Genomic DNA, 17,762 nt, shown 5'->3' with positions numbered 1-17,762 from the left:
TACGCTCATTTTCCACCTTCCCTCGAGCAAAACAATCGATATTTACCTTGTTCCCGTTCATCCAGCCATTCTGTGAGTCTGGCGATACAACTTTTAGCTTCAGCCTAGCATAGATCATTGAATCGGATTAGACCATTAGCTTCTCGCCTGCTAGCTTCATGTTTAAAAGTGACTAATATTTCTGGTAATTTTCCCATTTAAAACGTGTGTCCTCTCAAGTTAGAAAGTGCAATAAGACCAACTGAAAATGAAACCTGCCGTTTTTCTAGGCTGATTTGACATGGAACTACATTCTCATCTGGCGTAATAATCAAGGCAACTTGCAGCTACTGGCACTACTACTGCTTGATGTCTATGGGGACTATTTTCAGATGCTGCGTACGATATCACTGCGCCTATGGTACGTTTGCAAGTTGCCTTGATTATTACGCCAGATGAGAGTGTAGTTCCATGTCAAATCAGCCTAGAAAAACGCCAGGTTTCATTTTCAGTTGGTCTTATTGCACTTTCTAACTTGAGAGGAGACACGTTTTAAATGGGAAAATTATCAGAAATCTTAGTCACTTTTAAACATGAAGCTAGCAGGCGAGAAGCTAATGGTCTAATCCGATTCAGTGATCTATGCTAGGCTGAAGCTAAAAGTTGTATCGCCAGACTCACAGAATGGCTGGATGAACGGGAACAAGGTAAATATCGATTGTTTTGCTCGAGGGGAGGTGGAAAATGAGCGTATTTCCAAAAATGGCGGAATATCCCTTTAAGCAAACTTGACTTTCAACTTTTTCATAGTATTTCATTTTTTATATTTCGTTTTTAATAAATATAAATATTAGTTTTTAATATTTTGGAGATTATTATAAGGATGATTAAATCAATGTCACACACGGTAGTAGTTTGAGTGCAGTTAATCTACGAATATAACATAATACAGTATATAATATATAATAATCAAGTCGTTGTGCCTAGTCATAAATGTACCGTCAGAACACGATCCAAAAAAGTGCTAAAACTTTGACCATTGTGATTCAAAATTGACTTGCCTATTGCTGTGACAGCTAACAGTTTTGTTTTGGAGTCGTGGGAGAGAGAAGTAGCGTGCTGCTGCGATGTTTTCCGAAGGGAAGAGTGCTTTGGAAGGCTAATAATAAGGTTAATAATTCCTCCCAATAATATCAAGCTTTAGATTTGCAGTTGAATAAAACTATTATCTAATCGTAAATTGTTTTTGAGCGACAGTAGTAACTGGCAGCTTTTGACCTTTAAACACTCCTTTTAGGGGAGCTTGTGCGATGTCTCAGTGAACATTTTTGGAAGATATATATGTTAGGCTGTACGTTTATCTGCTTTGCAATATATATAGCAAGCAGACACTGTCCCTCCATCCCATTCAGACACGAGTAGCCTAACAACAAGTCTATGACACCTCCCTGCCCCCACTGGAGTTTCGCTTGCCATGAATGATTTGGCCGAAACCAATTTAAATATGATCGACCATTAGGAGTTTCAGCTGAAAGTAATTTCGCACATGTATGCTTCATAACAAAATGTAGTTTTTCCTTGTGAGTAAGCTTAATTTACAACGAATACATGAGATGGGCTTCATTTTGACCATTTATTGAAACGGAATAAATGTTTAACACAAAATTAAAAAAAAAACAGCAGCAGTTCTTTTTGGTAAATCGATAGTAAGTAGTGGTTTATTTACAGCAAATATGTAAGAAAATACTTATACATTAGTCTAAGCTTTAAATACATGGCCATAGTAGATATACAAATATAAATGTACCTAGGCAAACTAAGTAAGCCCAAATAAACGCATAAGAAAACAGTTTTCAAGCTTTATGATGCCGTGGTTCCTTTTACACAGCCTGCTGAAGCCAGAACGGTTGTGTTTGAAGAGAGGTGTGATCCAAGAGGTGTGATCCCAGCCCCCCACTGCGACCATTTACTTTACACTTACTTTACATTTGGCTTATTTTTGGGGAGATGTCATAAGTCATGTTCCCTTCAAGGCGTCAGAATGCATAGGCTACATTCGCTTTGTCAACATTCAAAACACATCCTTGGTGCAGTCTTTGTGCATTTGCCACAGACACGTCGCTTGCATGTCTGGCAGATCTCAAACGTTTTGTTCCCTGAGCATCTGCCAACCTGACACTGTCTCCTTTTCGCAGGCGGGGTAGGGCAAAAGTCAGGCAAAAGTCGCTTAAGTGATACAGCTCCCACTGCCTTCGCCATTTTCTGATTAGCACACAGCTCCATCACCAACTCAAGAATAAATTTCCTTCTGCTTAATGAAACGTTCATGCACTGCTTATATAGAATGTGTGCATTAATTGCAGCCAGGTCTAGAAGGTTGTAAAAAACAGCGACAGGCCAACGACGGGTCCCTCCTTTTACCGAGTACAACCGTGCCATCTGATCCATAACATCAACACCAACTTTTGTGCTGTTGTAATGGGAAATGGTATTTGGCAGTTTCTTTGCGCCATTATCAGTCGACACTGTCGGATGCATTGTGCTAAGGATGCATACATTTTTCTTTGGCTTTGCCTGGTACATCGTGAGTGTCGCGTTTCCAGCCCTCAGCACCTTGGTGGAATATCTTTCAGACTGTGCCTGTGTGCATGGGGGCATCTCTCGTCTGCTTTTGTTCATTGTGCCGACAATAGTTGTTTTGTGTGCAAGGAGATTTTTAGCCAGTGCAAGCGAGGTGAAGAAATTGTCTGCTGTGACATTCCTTCCTTTCCCTAGGAAAGGCTCCATCAGGCGCATCACGACATTTTCGAATAACCGTTCATCAGCCGGCCTACTTTCATCTTTCCCTAGATAGGGAAATGCGTTCAACATATATTTTGTTTCAACGTCAGCAGCCACCCAGAATTTGATACCAAATCTGTCTGGTTTATTGGCCATGTATTGTGTGAAACGACAACGCGCCTTGGTCGGGAACAGCTGTTCATCAACTGTTATATTCTCACCGGGAGTGTAGGAAGCAATGCTGTTTCTTACAAATTTATCGAATATCTCTGATATCATGGCAAATTTATCTGCTACAAGGCGGGCAGACCTTGTGTTCTTGTCATCAAAACGCAGATAACGCATGATGTCTCTAAATTTCTGTGGAGACATCGTCTCTTTGAAAATAGCAATTCCCAAGTCAGCCGACCAATAGTCATCCATATTCATGCTTTCACCGCCCGTAATACCTCTCAGATAAATGAGACCCACGAATGCTTTCAGTTCATCAGCTGTTAGTGTGAATTTATCAGCATTATTTCGATCAGCCTCAGCCTGAGTGAAATTTCGAATCGTTTCCCACATTTCTGTGTCAATCAAACACAGCAAACTGCTCAGTGGACTTCTGACATTGTCCTTGGCATAATCTGTGGGCCCTGGGGTTTCTCTCATTATATTGCATTCTCGCACTGTGCCCCGAATGCTGCCAGCAGTTTGTTCAGCCCACATCGTACAGTCTCTGGCTGTCTCTTGAAATGAGCCCCCATACTCAATTTCAGAGTCTGACTCTGAATCTGAATCAGATTCAAGATTCAGATTCAATTCTCCTTCGTCCTCTCTCTCATCATCGCCATCCAACACCTCACATGGTTCGCCCTCCGATTCCATCTCATCAATGTTCCACAGCAGTTCCAGCGCTTGCTAGGGAGTAAATCAATAGCATGCAGTGGTTTATTTATCAAAGCGACTTATATATAATATAATATGCTATTGCTATATAATATATTATTTATCCGGTTGTCAAGACATGCTTGCATCTTATATTTAGAGATGCACCGATATGGAATTTTAGGGCCAATAACGATAACCGATATTTATCGGTTTGTTGTGGCCGATACCGATACGATAACCGATATTACTGTTGGAGAAATGAATAGGGGACAACATTTAGTCGCTCATATATGGAGTACACACTAAACGCAGACAAATGGCTAGAAGTTGTGAAAAAGTTAGAGACCAAATCAGAGTTTTGTGAGAAACTTATGTATAGTTTCAGCAGCGTTTAATTAAATAAAGCTGCAACTCCTCGGACTGTATCTTGTTGTAAGCTAAATGATCCCCGATGTGCCACTTCCAGTAGGCTTTGCTCGAGCCGAACCGCAAAAAAAGACGGGCAAATTAGCGGAGTGCTGTCCCGTGTAACAGTAGGCTATCTTCTGTTGCGTACAACCTGCAGTGCTGCAGCGGTAATATTGCAAAACCCAACCGAACTAAATGCAAATATAATACTTATAACTACTTCTCTACTTATTTGTCCCACCGTAGATTTTGTTTGTCTCCCCGACTAGCGCGGTGGTAAAGTGCAGATACACCAGCAAAACAATTCGTTCTGAGTAGGCTGAGCTTCGCTCTCTGCTTAGGTTAAAATGAAGATCGTTCAGGAGAGGATTTTGGGCTGCATAGATTCAACGCAGATCTTGTTAGAATGGTGAAATACATCCACACAGCTGACATTATTTTGAGGAAGAAGTAGCCAACCAAGCTCAAGTAGCATGCAGCCAGACGGGCCTTAAATAGTTGGGAAATTAGGGTGTTAAAAAATATCGGCACAAATTATCGGCCTAAATTCTGTTATCTGACCGATAATAATATTTTAAACATTTCATTTATCGGCCAATAATATATTGGACGCCGATATATCGTGCATCTCTACTTATATTGTAAATTGCAGCTGTAAAATAATGGCATCAGTGTTGTACGGTGATTCGTTACCCCCATGTAAATGAAAAATAGTTATTAAAATAAATCGCTTATAAAATACAAATTGCACATATAAACTATATGTTTTATGGTAAAATATTATTCTCATGCCCGACTGACAGGAAACTTATAGGAGGGAGCCCTTGCGACATCTGCTGAGAAAAGAAAACCGCAGCCGTAAAAGGCCTGAAAAAACATGGCCGAACGTGAGACTGGCAGTGATGTCACAGAAGTAAGAGCAAAATAGCTCTTAAATAGCTTGTACCGGTGTGCTTTTGATCATGTAAAAATACTGGGTGATAAAACAAGCGTATTTAGGAAAAGTCGTGAACGTAGTCCTGGAATTTAATCGAGTGAAAAGATTTTTTTTTTTTTTTTTGCACTATAAGCCCGGCAGTCCTCTAGTACTCTAGTGTTAACCTCAAAGTGCTCCGAATGTGCAGGTTGGCCTTGGCCTTGCATGGCAGCCTCCACCATCGAAGTGAGTGTGTGTGTGTGTGTGTGTGTGTGTGTGTGTGTGTGTGTGTGTGTGTGTGTGTGTGTATGTGAATGTGAGGCATGACATTGTAAAGCATTTTGTGTGTGCTCGGAAGCACTATAGAAATGTAGTCCATTCTTCTATCCTATTCTATAATTATTTTTCCTTTAGTGTCGCGTCTCTGTGTGCAGTGCCTACCCGTTTCCTGAGGGTGGCGCCCTCCCGAGGTCTCTTCAGGCTCCGGTGTTTCAGGGCTATCCTCTGCTCCCCAGATGCACCAGGGCCTGGTTAAACACACACCGAGAGACGTACCAGTGAGATGGGCCAACCAAGCACCTAAAGCTGCTTACAGTTACGGTCAATGTCAAATTGCCACTTTATGGTTTAATTTCTATAATTTCATGGAAATGAAACCCAGTCACAACGCTAATGCACTTAAAAAACATGGGCTACTGTACAGTATGTCTCAGACCGCATATTTCTGTCAGTACACTGCTAGTGTGCACTAGCATTAGGTTTAGCACTGTCTCGACACCTGCACTGTACAGTATGCTTCAACTAAGTACTTGAAGTGTGCAAGTAGACGGTTTGAGACACAGCCACCCACATACAGTATCTGTGCGGTCGTATTTTTTTGTTGGTGAAGAGCAGCAGCGCTCGCTCGTCCAACAAAGCTCGCTGCAGGTGCGCAGCTCTGCGCGAGCGCTTCCCCGCGTTTTCTCACCTGTGACATAGGTGTCACCACCAGCACGGCAGCCGGTTTTTCATTAGCACGTCTATTTGCAGACCCCCTTTTCTACACACTTCTTGTGAGTCAGACACAGCTTGCAAAAGCTCACACCGTCAGCAGCACACTCACCGCGGGTGCCGCTCCCGCCGGGGGGAGCCTGGTCCTGGGGTCCGTCTGGGTTGGGGGCCCCGGCGGGGAGGAGGGACGATGGGTCTTCGTCCAGGCTGAGCGGGGTGGACACGGCCTCGGACTCTAGATCCCCGCTGTACGTGCTGCCCTGGTCTGTATGTGACATGAATGAGTGACGTGCGCACACACACAGACAGACACACACACACACACACATGTGCACACACACACACATACACGTACACACACACACACACACACACACACAAAGAGAGGTGAGAATAGAAACATAGCGGGATATTTCAACCCTCCTCCAACCCAACGCTTTTCAAATCAGCAGTCGAGCACCGAACACTGTAACAGTCTCCTCTAATCCGAGACTGTACAGTTATGAAAGCCTCGACTGAGCTCAGCTGAATGCCATCATAAGCTGAGGATATCTAGGCAGTCGTTCATCATTCCGTCTTGTTGAACATGAATCCATTTACGCTCATCTTACAGAGAAAGCTGAGATAAGCCATGGCACACGCATAATAACCATTTGTCTCAATATTGCGCTAAAATGTAAAAATCACACCAAGGGTATCAGACAATAGCATTAAATGTGTAGAATAATCAGTAGGTAAAGATTTCACGATGCTGGACAAACTGATCTGTGCAAATATAAAACTCCCACTAAGTTCGGATCAGTATCTGCAGATCTCTGAATACAAATGAACCCCTGAATACAAACGAGTCCAACTGGGCTTCAGAGGGGATGTCCAGACCATCAGACCATCTAAAACTATCCGTTTGTTACGGGCAAACACACAACACCGGCACAAAACACTCACACACCCAAGTTCTGACCCCCACCTCACCAAAGCACCACGGACACTGACACCGACAACAACACACACACACACACACACACACACACACACACACACCTCACCAAAGCACCACGGACACTGACAATACCACACACACACACACACACACACACACACACACACACACACACACACACACACACACACACACACACACACACACAACAAACAAACAGCCACTGACCTCCCATGGACGCTGGCATGTCCTTCTCCTTCTCCTCGTCCTCATCATCGTCGTCCTCCTCCTCCTCCGCTGGGCTGCTGGGAGTCCTGCCCCCCTCTGGCGTCTCCTGCCCTGTGCCATCTGGCCTGGAGGGCACCATGAAGGGCACCGGCACCTGCACACGGGCACCGCCAGCATCAGCACGTCAGCCAAGCAGCAACACGTGCGTGTGTGTGTGCGCGTGTGTGCGCGCGTGTGTGTGTGTGTGTGTGTGTGTGAGTAAATCAGTGAGTGTGTGTGTGTGTGTGTGTGTGTGTGTATGTATGCGGGGGCACACGTCAGACCCCTCAATAGATAGCTTCACATCATAAAGCTGCACTGCGGAAAGTGTGACGCAAAATAGGCCAGTCCAGTTTCTGGAACATAACTGCGGCAACATCTAGGTCAAAGGTCAAGAACTGGAAGGTGTGCAGTTTTTAATCTGTGTGTCTGCTCTCATTGGATACAGCGTCATCTGAAGAATCCGAGAAAATGCACACTTCCCAATAACTGCATCGACCTACACAACCCCAGACAGAGGCATGTCCAAGCTTGTTCATGTGTCTGATTAAGTTGGCTTCACTTTCACTCAGCTGAACATACAGTATGAGATAATAACTCTTCAAAATCTCAAGAGCTCCCTTCAAAATAAGGCTATATATTGGCGAGAATTTGCTGATACAATAGGTAAAACGATTCATGGGTCACAATTCAATGTATTGCAATACTGTATATTTCAATACTGTGTGAAAAGTCTATATTTAAGTCTAATTTTAGAAAAACTGATACAAAGACACCATCATATGCATAAAATGTATGTGTAAACAAGTATGCATTAGACAAACAATTAAGTACATTGTAAGGTACAGTTCTGACCATGTCAATAACAAAATCAAATGCTTGCATGTAAACATTAATAAAATAAATAAATAAATAAAATCTATACAGGTATTATGCTTTTTAGATTCAATACAGTATTGTTGAATAAAATATTGCAATATTCAATATCATCTTACACCCCAAAATGTTTGCATTGCAAGGTGAGAGGAGACAACAGAAGTGTTGTAACTGGGCACAGGCTGCCCGAGCACCAGTACTCAGTGTAGTGTAGGGGACGCACCGGTATGGGCATGCCCATGGGCACAGGCGTGTACTGGGTGTACAGGTGCATGGGCACCGGGATGAAGACGGGCACCATCACGGGGACGGGGAACGGCACCAGCCGCACCTTCTCCTCTTTGTCCTCCTTCTCATCCTCCTTGTCTTCCGCTGAGAGCAGGCATGCACACAAACACACAAATATACAACACACACACACACACACACACACACACACACACACTACAGGTCAGTCAATGACAAGAAAGGCTGTTAACACTAGCTAGTATATTATGTTCTAAAAACAGACAAGCACCACTTGAAAGCCCCGTTGTTCTACACATTTCAGGAGACCAATAAACAAGGCAGAGAGACCCAGCTCAGTAAAATGCCAGCTCCATTTACCTCCATTTACCCACCGAGAAGCCCAGGGTACACCTACTACAATGACCTCAAGAGCGTACACCACAAATAAGTGAAATATCTCCACTAACAGCAGCTGTGGGAATTGTATATGTTTCTCATTGAATGAACTGTTTTAGTATAACTTAACTTTCCATATAATGAAATCTACCGTAATTTCCCGACTATTAGCCGCGGCTTAGACATTGATTTTGCAAAATTTCTTCAACTATGAAGTTAATACAGGGGGGCAAGTTAATATGGTGTTAATATGGTTTTTGTTTCTTTTAACTTGCATAAAATACTGTCCTGCGGCTTACACACAATGCGGCTTATATGCGGGAAATTACTGTAGTTGCCATCCTTTACCTTAGGAATGCTAAGATAACCCCTGTGTCTGGCAAAACCCCCACTGTGGCAATGTGAGATATATGATGGTGACTGACCCATAGCACACAAACACAAACATAGGCTAGCTTAGGCTGACCACACAGCCACCACTCGGGCGCTGCATCGGAGGCTAAAGTGTGCTGTGCGGGCACCTTTCTGGGTCCGGCTGAGTAGAGTGTGCAGGTCGTCGGCGGCGCTGGGGTGCCGGTCGGAGGCGGGCGGGTCCAGCGTGCACTGCACCCCCAGCTCCTGCATGATGGGCTTGCACATGAGCGCCTTGTTCTTCAGCATGCGCGGAGGGGGCGGCGGCAGCTTCATGGCGTCTGTCTGCGTGCTCGCCTGCAGAGAGGGCGGGGATACAGGCGCAAACATTAACGGCAAACACACACATACACACACACATATATATGAAAAACATCCACAAATAAAAAAAAATACATTGTACAATAACTATGCATGCATATGCACAAATGAATCCATACAAACACATTTATATTAATGCTAAAACAAACACCCAAAGATGCTAACACATAAAACCACTGGACACAGTAAGTGCACACAAACACAGATACACAAATACTTTCAGGCAAACATTTTTAAACACCCCCCAGTCATAAACACACACACACACACACACACACACACACACACACTCTAAGTCCACACAAATTAACACCCACACAGGTGTACAAAAGTGCATGTATACAGGAACACCACACACATTCAATAGCTGCGAGCCTACACCCACGCCACTGCCATTTCCTTTGTGTGCTTTAAAGCAGAGAAGGCAGAAGAGGAGGAAAAGGACTTACATCACCGATGATCTTTGAGTGGCCGTTTGAGGTGGGCAGTGCTCCTGGGAGAGAGAAGATATGGGGAGGGGTGCACATGTAAGCACGGTGATCATGAGGGTTCACAACAGGAAGTTCCCAGCAGTTCACAACAGGAAATGCATGCTCCCAAATCAGACTCAAAAGACATCATGCTTCTGAAAATAAGATAATCATTCATAACATCTAACTACCTAATGTGAACAGAGTAGGACAGCAACTACTGATTATTTTCATATGTCGATACATCGGTTGAATATTTCCTGTTGATCAATCAAATAGTTGCTAGATTAAATAGAGTATTAGCATCACAACGTTGATTAGTGTTGTGCTACCGAAATCCCAAGATCATAGACTAGAATAGAATAGAATATACTTCATCACCATGCCTGCATGAAAATGATCTTTTATGTTCTATAATACTTTGTTTTGTTCGATTAATTTAGTGATTAATTTAGTAGTTGTAAACTAATTGACTCATTATTAAATTGTTGCAGCCCTAGAGTAGTCATCATTTCTGCAGCTTCAACTCGCCTGCTGTGCTTCTCCTGCAAATGCACTCACATAAGGCGTCTATCTAGTGCCTAGAATTACAAACTGTTGAAATACTGCTGTGTCTGACACGCAATATTCCTTTAAAATATCATATACACTAACACTATCCTTTCCTCTATGGAAAACCATGGCTTCCCCCTGACTTTGTCTGACTCCTTGGTGAAGGACAAGTCTGCACATGATTGAGTGGTGGGGTCTCTAATAAGGGCTGGCTGGAGCTTGTGCCGGTCGGTGTGGGCACCTGTGAGAGCCGTGTGGGCTGAGTATCCGGGCTGGCCACTGGGGGTGGATGCCAGAGACACCACGCTGCCAATCACCGCCGTCTCCCTGGACACGGATGGCTGAGCAGGAGCAGAGACGAGGCCTACAGACGACAGGAAAGAAAAGGAGAGAGGAGGAGAGGAGAGGATGAGGGTGTGTGTGTGTGTGTGTGGGGGGGGGGTTGGAGTAGGACAGACAATAGGATTCGTAACAGAGCCTGAAACTAGGGCCGTACAAGCAAGAAATGAATCTCCCATTTCATTTCCGGGAATAAATAGAAACGCATACTTTTTTTTTTTTAATAAGGACAGAGATTGAACCAATTCATTCTCTGGATTGTTTCTGGACCGACCTCGGTAATGCATTACACATTCGGCAGCCTGTTCCACTTACCGCAGCAAGCAAGCACTTAACCGAGCAGGACAGTGAATGTGCACTATATAATAATATGACACACATAATGATGTACATAATAACTTTCCATAACTCTAAATTAGTGCAGCTCATTTGGGGACCGCTGTACAAAAGCCTAAATTGGACTATTCATTCAGTTCCCATAGTCTCAGCAAACACAATGCAAATCCATCATTTCACCTCAAATCAGATGGGTGCGTGTGGCTACTGTTAAACTCAATGGTACTGTTTCCATGCTAATGTTCAGGCTACATGGTTCAACAATAGGTTGCTATGCATTTGGAATGTTTTTGTTACCAACGCCATAACGTTCATCAGGTCAGATAAGAGAGGTTATCCTCAGGATAACTATTCCTGGTAAAGCTTGGACTGGCCGATTCAAAATCCTATTCTGACTTGCATCTGGAAATAATATTAGGAATACGAATTGGCGGCATCTTTACACAACACCTCTACATAAAACAGAGGACATGTCATTCTTTTACATATTACTTAAAATACATAAAAGCTCAGATAAAATACAATAACGTTCCATTATATGTGTCAATGAATCTGGTCATGGAGTATTAGAAGAGCAGAGGTTTTGATTCGCCTACACTTTCCCCTTTTGCTGAAATACACTTACGGCTCCAAAGAAAGAGCTTATCAAACAGCTGGACAGCACCCAGTCCAGTTAACTACACTTTAATAGCTCCACACATAATGAGAGCCAACGAGCGTCCACACGTGGTATCATAAACGAGGTGACTCAGGGTTCCGTGGGCGAGAGCAGAGGGACGGCCCACAGCCTGGAGACCGCGTGAGGACCTCAGGGGCTGGACGAAGGCGCTCAACACGCTGTGTGAGGCGGCCCCGCTATGAGTAGGACTCGCCTGAAGACGACCCAGGCAGGGTCCAAACGTTGACTATCTTTTTTAAAACATTCAAATATGGGAGCTCAAAGCAGTGTTGCGGACATTACATTACAGAGATGACAAACCAGCGAGTGAGTGTCCGACTATTACAATGGACATTGGACACTATCTGTCCAGTCCATTAAATGCGCAATTCTGCTAAGTCTATGTACTATTACGGAATCTGAATGTCCTTTGTCAAGGACACCTGTCCAATGACAGTATCAGGAATAAACAAGTTGCAGGGGTCCAAAAGGGACAGAGACAGGGTATTGGGCACTCCTGTCCACCAGGCTGCTGGGTTCTGGCCCACACTTACCTGCAGAGCGGGGTCCGGTGGCGGTTCCGGTGCCGTTGGGGAGCCGCTGGTTCTGCTGGCTGGCCTTCAGGCAGAAGTTGACGAAGCAGAGCTGGTTGCAGAAGTGTTTGATGCCGTCCTTCCACTTCAGGTTCTCCGTCAGACGGCCCTGCTTTGTGCACGCCTCGCACTTCCCCATCTGACAAAAACAAGACAGACAGGTGTCAGGGAGTGTAAACGCTCAACGGGCCTGCTGACTGTAACATTACACGTTCTCCCACAAAGAAAAGGTGTTCCTATAAATAAATCAGCAGGTTAACTATAGTACATCAATTCACTGTCAATTCACTTTCAAATAGCTTCCCATTGTACTGTTATCATTGCATTAAAGCATCATTTCGGAATCTATATACAGTTAGTGTGTGTCCGGTATATCATTTCATAACACACACTGCATTGTATGCAACTAAAGCCTATAGACTATATGGAAGTTCCTTTCCTAACCCTCCAGGATGATGCTCAATTGTATGACATCTTCCCCTACTGTCATATTAACAGACCGGAGCCTAGAAGTTCAGTGCACATGTACTGTATGGGTTTGGCTGCCATATTGTCAACAGGAGCAAGTGTTTGCCTTGGATGAGTCACTTCTCTACCAGCCTCTAGCTTGCAGCCTCTTCTCTCCACTCCACTCCACTCCACTCCTCTCCTCTCCCCTTATCTCTTTGTGTGTGTGTGTGTGTGTGTGTGTGTGTGTGTGTGATGCTCGTGCTATTCTCTGTGCTCGGCGGTGGGTCGTGTCTCACCTCGTAGAAGAGCACGGTGTAGGCGGACATGCAGTCCTTGCTGCAGAACTCCTCCACCTTGCCGCCAAAGTAGTTGGAGACGGTCTGGGGGGTCATGTTGGAGCAGAGGGCGCACGCGCTGCAGAGCAGGCCCAGGCGTTTGGACAGGTCGTGCTTAAACAGCAGCTTACAGCCTAGAAACAACACACACACACACACACACACACACACACACACACGAGGGGTGGGGGTGTCAAGAGAAGCCAGCAGATGTTTTACATATTGTAATTTTATACTCAAAAGACACAGGGAGTGTGTGTGTGTGTGTGTGTGTGTGTTTGTGTATGAGTGTGTGAGTATGAGTGTACGAGTATGAGTGTATGAGTGTGTGAGATGAATATAATGTTACTGGGGCAGTGGTAGCAGTGTGTGAGTGTGTGAGTGATGAATATAATGTTATTGGGGCGGTGGTAGCTTAGAGGTGGTAGTGTGGTAACATAATAATGAATACATGTAAATGTTATTGCAATGAGGGGAGAGAGAGATATGAATATAACCATAATGTATGTAAATAGTAACAATGTAAATGTTATTGAGATGAAAGGAGAGAGAGGGAGAGAGAGAGAGGGAGAGAGAGAGAGAGAGAGAGAGAGAGAGAGAGAGAGAGAGACCCACCTTCGCTGCAGAAGCTGTGCGGCTTCTTCTCGTAGGTCAGACTGATGTCCTTCAGCACCCTGTCCAGCTTGCAGTAGTCACACTGGACCGTGATCTCGTTGTGGCGCTTAAACAGCTCACAGCACGTCTTCCCACAAAACAGCCACACTTGGCCCTAATCAATGCAACAAAGCATAACATAACATACCCGCCTACGAGCTTTGGCACACGAAAAACACCAACACTGAATCTTTTAATCATATTCGATAGCTGTCCAAAAGGCTCTGAAATGTCTCTATTAAACTAGAACAGCAACAATAAAGTTAGCATAAATATATCTAAAACAACCACCACTAACCACAAATTTGTGCCCAGAGCCTTTATTTAATGCTACTTTCTGTGGCCTGGCACCTCAGTATTTAGGCTGTTACGTTAAATTAACAGGAATGAAAAACAAAAATAAGTATCCAATGTTTCATGAATACAACTAGCACTTGGCTTGTGCATGGCTTGAGCCAGACAGCCTGACACTAGTATGCTAGACGCTAGTCTGACACACACACACTTCAACCAGGGAGTTCAGGCTCCAGGCTCTGTAAAGCTTTATGACGATTTCAATCGTTCTGGCACAGTATAAATACAGTATATCTGCATTGAACGAAACACACATGCACAGACACACAAGCAACGAAACCAACGCACCTTGTGCTGAAGGATATGAGGTTTGGCGTTGAAGCCCTGACTGCACTGTTTGCAGTAGATCCTGGGGAGCGGGTAAGTGGTGATCGAGGACGACGACTGCTGATGAGGCTGGCGTTGCTGCTGCTGCTGTTGTTGTTGTTGTTGCTGTTGTTGTTGTTGTTGTTGATTAGGGTGCGGCTGCTGCAGGAGCTCCCTGGGCTGTGCCACTCCTGGGGCCGGGATGTAGTGTGGTGGTGCGCTGGGGGTAGAACCGGGCACCTGGTGCTGCGGCCCCTGGCTGTAGAGAGGCATGGGCACGTAGGCGGGCATGGGGTTGGGCATGGGGCTGAGCATCTGCGTCAGGTGCGGGACCCGCTGTGAGGGCACGGGCTGGGGCATGGGCTGGGGCTGCTGGGGGTAAGGCTGCCCCTGCTGCGCTGTGGTCGTCATGGGCACACTGGTGCTACCGTTCGGCTGGCACAGTGCCGTGAAAGTGTTGCTTTTCTCCTGGAAGTTGTGAACATTGTCAAATCATACATTAATGCATGTCCCGGTCATTAAATGTCACATTGTAAGTGTCACATAATACAGCTACAAGTAACAATTATTCTTATTTTAATCATTGATATCAGCCCATAATTTCACAATCAATGCATCCCTAATTTTATTCATTTTAGGCAGACAAGGTAAACAACGCATTTGGCAAGTTGAAATCACATGCATAACCCCAAGATGAGCACAAGAGGGAGCTCTGACTCCATGTTCACCAGAGCATATACGGCTCTGAGGTTCATGATCACACAAGTCATTGAGAAATGGCATTCTCTCGTCAAATGTTTTCTTTTGTCATCAGCAATGTGTGTACCCAGAAAGTCTTGAGTCTTAATCCCAAACAACAGTACAATTTGTGAATTATGCTGCATGTCTAATGGCTGGAAGGCTGTCTTTCAGCCAAAAACAATGGCTGAGCAATACAATTCTGCTATCTTTTTGACAAAATATTATCTTTTTACAGAGACGTTGCAGCAACAAGACTGTGGAATTAATAAAAAAGTAAGAGCATTTGAGTAAGTACCTGGTACACATTGACACACTGGACAGAGCAGAAGTTTCTTATGGCGCCATCTCCAGTGGCCAGGTGGTACTGCGGAACTACAACCTTTTGACACTGCGTGCACGGGAACTGGGCATCTGTGGAACAATGTAAAAAAAAAGGTAAACATTTGCGCAAGCTCATTTTGGACTAAAAATATTCAAAGCCATTATATAATTGTCATTTTTGCCTGAATTCTGGCAGTGCAGTATATACCGCTCCATACCTGCTAGATTGTTGGGCATGCGACTGGTGATGCGGCACTTGTTGGAGCAGAAGAGTTCCGTGATGCCATGCTGGTTGACGCTCTCCAGCATCTGCTGGGCAAACACCTGGGTTTGACAGCGTGCGCACAAGAATGCCTGCTTGCATCTCTGCGAGAGAGAGAGAGAGAGAGAGAGAAAGATATCATAAGAGTTACAGTGTCTATAGAAAGTCATCATACCCTTTTGAAATAGTTACTTTTTTTGTCTTACAGCCTGAAATCAAAACCCATTTTAAAAAAAATCTTTTCCAGTTTTGTTTACAAATTTAGCTGTACAACATCAAAATAATGAAGAAAAAAAAAGTCAACAGTTCTGAAAATTAATAAAAAAATTTAAAACTAGAATAACAGGGTTGGAAAAGTCATCATACCCCTGACTTAATACTTTTTTTCATTATTTTGATGTTGTACAGCTAAATTTGTTAATAAAACTGGAAAATATATTTTTTTAAATGGGTTTTGATTTCAAGCTGTAAGACAAAAAAAGTAACTATTTCAAAAGGGTATGATGACTTTCTATAGACACTGTAGTTCAAGAGTATGGCCTGTGTCAGAAGTTATAGTGGCCAAAACAATGCTTCTCTTCCGACTACTGCTGTCAATATCCAATACATTTTAATAGAGAACTTTGAAATCTTCTAAAGCAAGTCATGTAGATAAAAGAACCACTTATTTGACTAAAACAACCAGGATTCACAAAAGAACAACATGTAGCCTGTGGATAGATGGCAACGACGAAAAACAACTGGGAGGAGATTTATGTAGGTCTTGATTCATTACTAAAAAACTGTTTAAGGCAGAGGGATGTCATCAAGGCTAGAGCTAGACAAGAGCTTGTGATCAAAGTGATCACACTCTTTGTTTCCATTTAGTTCAGGCTTAATGTCTTCACATTCATTGGGTAAATTGTACATTTATTATCAAATACATAAATAAATAAAAATCAGCATTCTTAGCTGGTATGAATTAAATTTAAATCTCTCACTCTGGCCTATAGGACACTGACTGGATCTGCTCCTAGCTACTTCAGTTCTTTGATGAAGATGTACATTCCCAACCGCCCATTGCGATCTTCTGAGGAGCGTCTGTTATGTCGACAAACCATACATGCTAGGTCAATCTGTAGATCCTATTCTTCAGTGGTTCCGTGTTGGTGGAATGAGTTGCCCAGTGCTCTCCGTTCAAGCAACAGTTTTGGATCTTTTAAGAGGGGTCTTAAGGCATATTTGTTTAATATGCACTTAGTCTTTTGAGTGTTTGTTATGTGTTATGGTTTGTATAATAGTTTTGTTTTGTTATAATTTGTCCATTGTTAAAATTTTACATTTATTCTGCTATTGTCCTTAAATTTAGCCATACCTTGCTATAGTTATTGTTATTAGATAATTAACCAAGTGACTTATTTGATTGCTTTTGTCATTTCATTGTTTTATTTCTCATTAGATTAGTGCTTAAATGATTGTTGTATTGATAATATTGCTATTCTCCCTTTTTTGTAATTGTTCACTGTTATTTAATTTGTATTGCTATTTATTTGTATGTCGCTTTGGACAAAGGCGTCTGCTAAATAACCATAGCCATAGCCATAACCATAGCCATATGAAAACCAATTTTATGTTTAGCTCACATACAATTTTTACCAAAGATTCTGTTCTAGAATCTTTGATTATTACTGCATTTAACTGAAGAGAAAAGTGTCATCATAGCTGAGTGATGTCACAGTGATTCGTGGAACAAGGTGATGCCATGGTAACGTTCCAAACATTCCAAAAGACCACAATCACATTTTGACAAAAACAAGGCCACACTATTCATAAGCAGCAGCAAGGAACAAACAGAAGACATTTTAGGAAAACAATCAGCCATGAATGAGAGACCCGATATCATGTATTTGGTAAGAGCAATCTCCCTTGGGTCATTATAAAACTACTACAACAAATATCAAAACTATTAGGACAAAATGTGGGAAGGTTTCGAAGATTTGCGAGACATCCGAGTAGCATTTAGGATGCT

The 17,762-nt window shown here is 43.4% G+C and overlaps 1 protein-coding gene across 2 annotated transcripts in view; it reads right to left on the bottom strand.

Annotated features, from left to right (window-relative positions):
• The window catches only part of si:ch211-266o15.1 (zinc finger MYM-type protein 4), a 45,516-nt gene that overhangs the window by 14,306 nt on the left and 13,448 nt on the right, over positions 1-17,762 (bottom strand). The window contains exons 11-24 of one of the 2 annotated variants that reach the window (XM_062522486.1): positions 15,711-15,858; positions 15,467-15,582; positions 14,413-14,898; positions 13,732-13,885; positions 13,078-13,250; positions 12,293-12,470; positions 10,647-10,769; positions 9,833-9,876; positions 9,173-9,359; positions 8,251-8,399; positions 7,113-7,266; positions 6,057-6,209; positions 5,396-5,481; positions 1,740-3,660 (exon numbers count right to left, since the gene is read on the bottom strand). In XM_062522486.1, coding sequence (XP_062378470.1) covers positions 2,044-3,660; positions 5,396-5,481; positions 6,057-6,209; positions 7,113-7,266; positions 8,251-8,399; positions 9,173-9,359; positions 9,833-9,876; positions 10,647-10,769; positions 12,293-12,470; positions 13,078-13,250; positions 13,732-13,885; positions 14,413-14,898; positions 15,467-15,582; positions 15,711-15,858 — 3,768 coding nt within the window. In that variant the 3' untranslated portion in view covers positions 1,740-2,043. Of the gene's footprint in view, positions 1-1,739; positions 3,661-5,395; positions 5,482-6,056; positions 6,210-7,112; positions 7,267-8,250; positions 8,400-9,172; positions 9,360-9,832; positions 9,877-10,646; positions 10,770-12,292; positions 12,471-13,077; positions 13,251-13,731; positions 13,886-14,412; positions 14,899-15,466; positions 15,583-15,710; positions 15,859-17,762 lie in introns of those variants that run through there. The other variant, XM_062522487.1, reaches the window with a different exon arrangement.

This window comes from Sardina pilchardus, chromosome 20 (genome assembly GCF_963854185.1).
Source record: "Sardina pilchardus chromosome 20, fSarPil1.1, whole genome shotgun sequence".
NCBI classification, from domain to species: domain Eukaryota; kingdom Metazoa; phylum Chordata; class Actinopteri; order Clupeiformes; family Clupeidae; genus Sardina; species Sardina pilchardus.
This window is presented reverse-complemented; position numbering and strand designations above follow the sequence as displayed.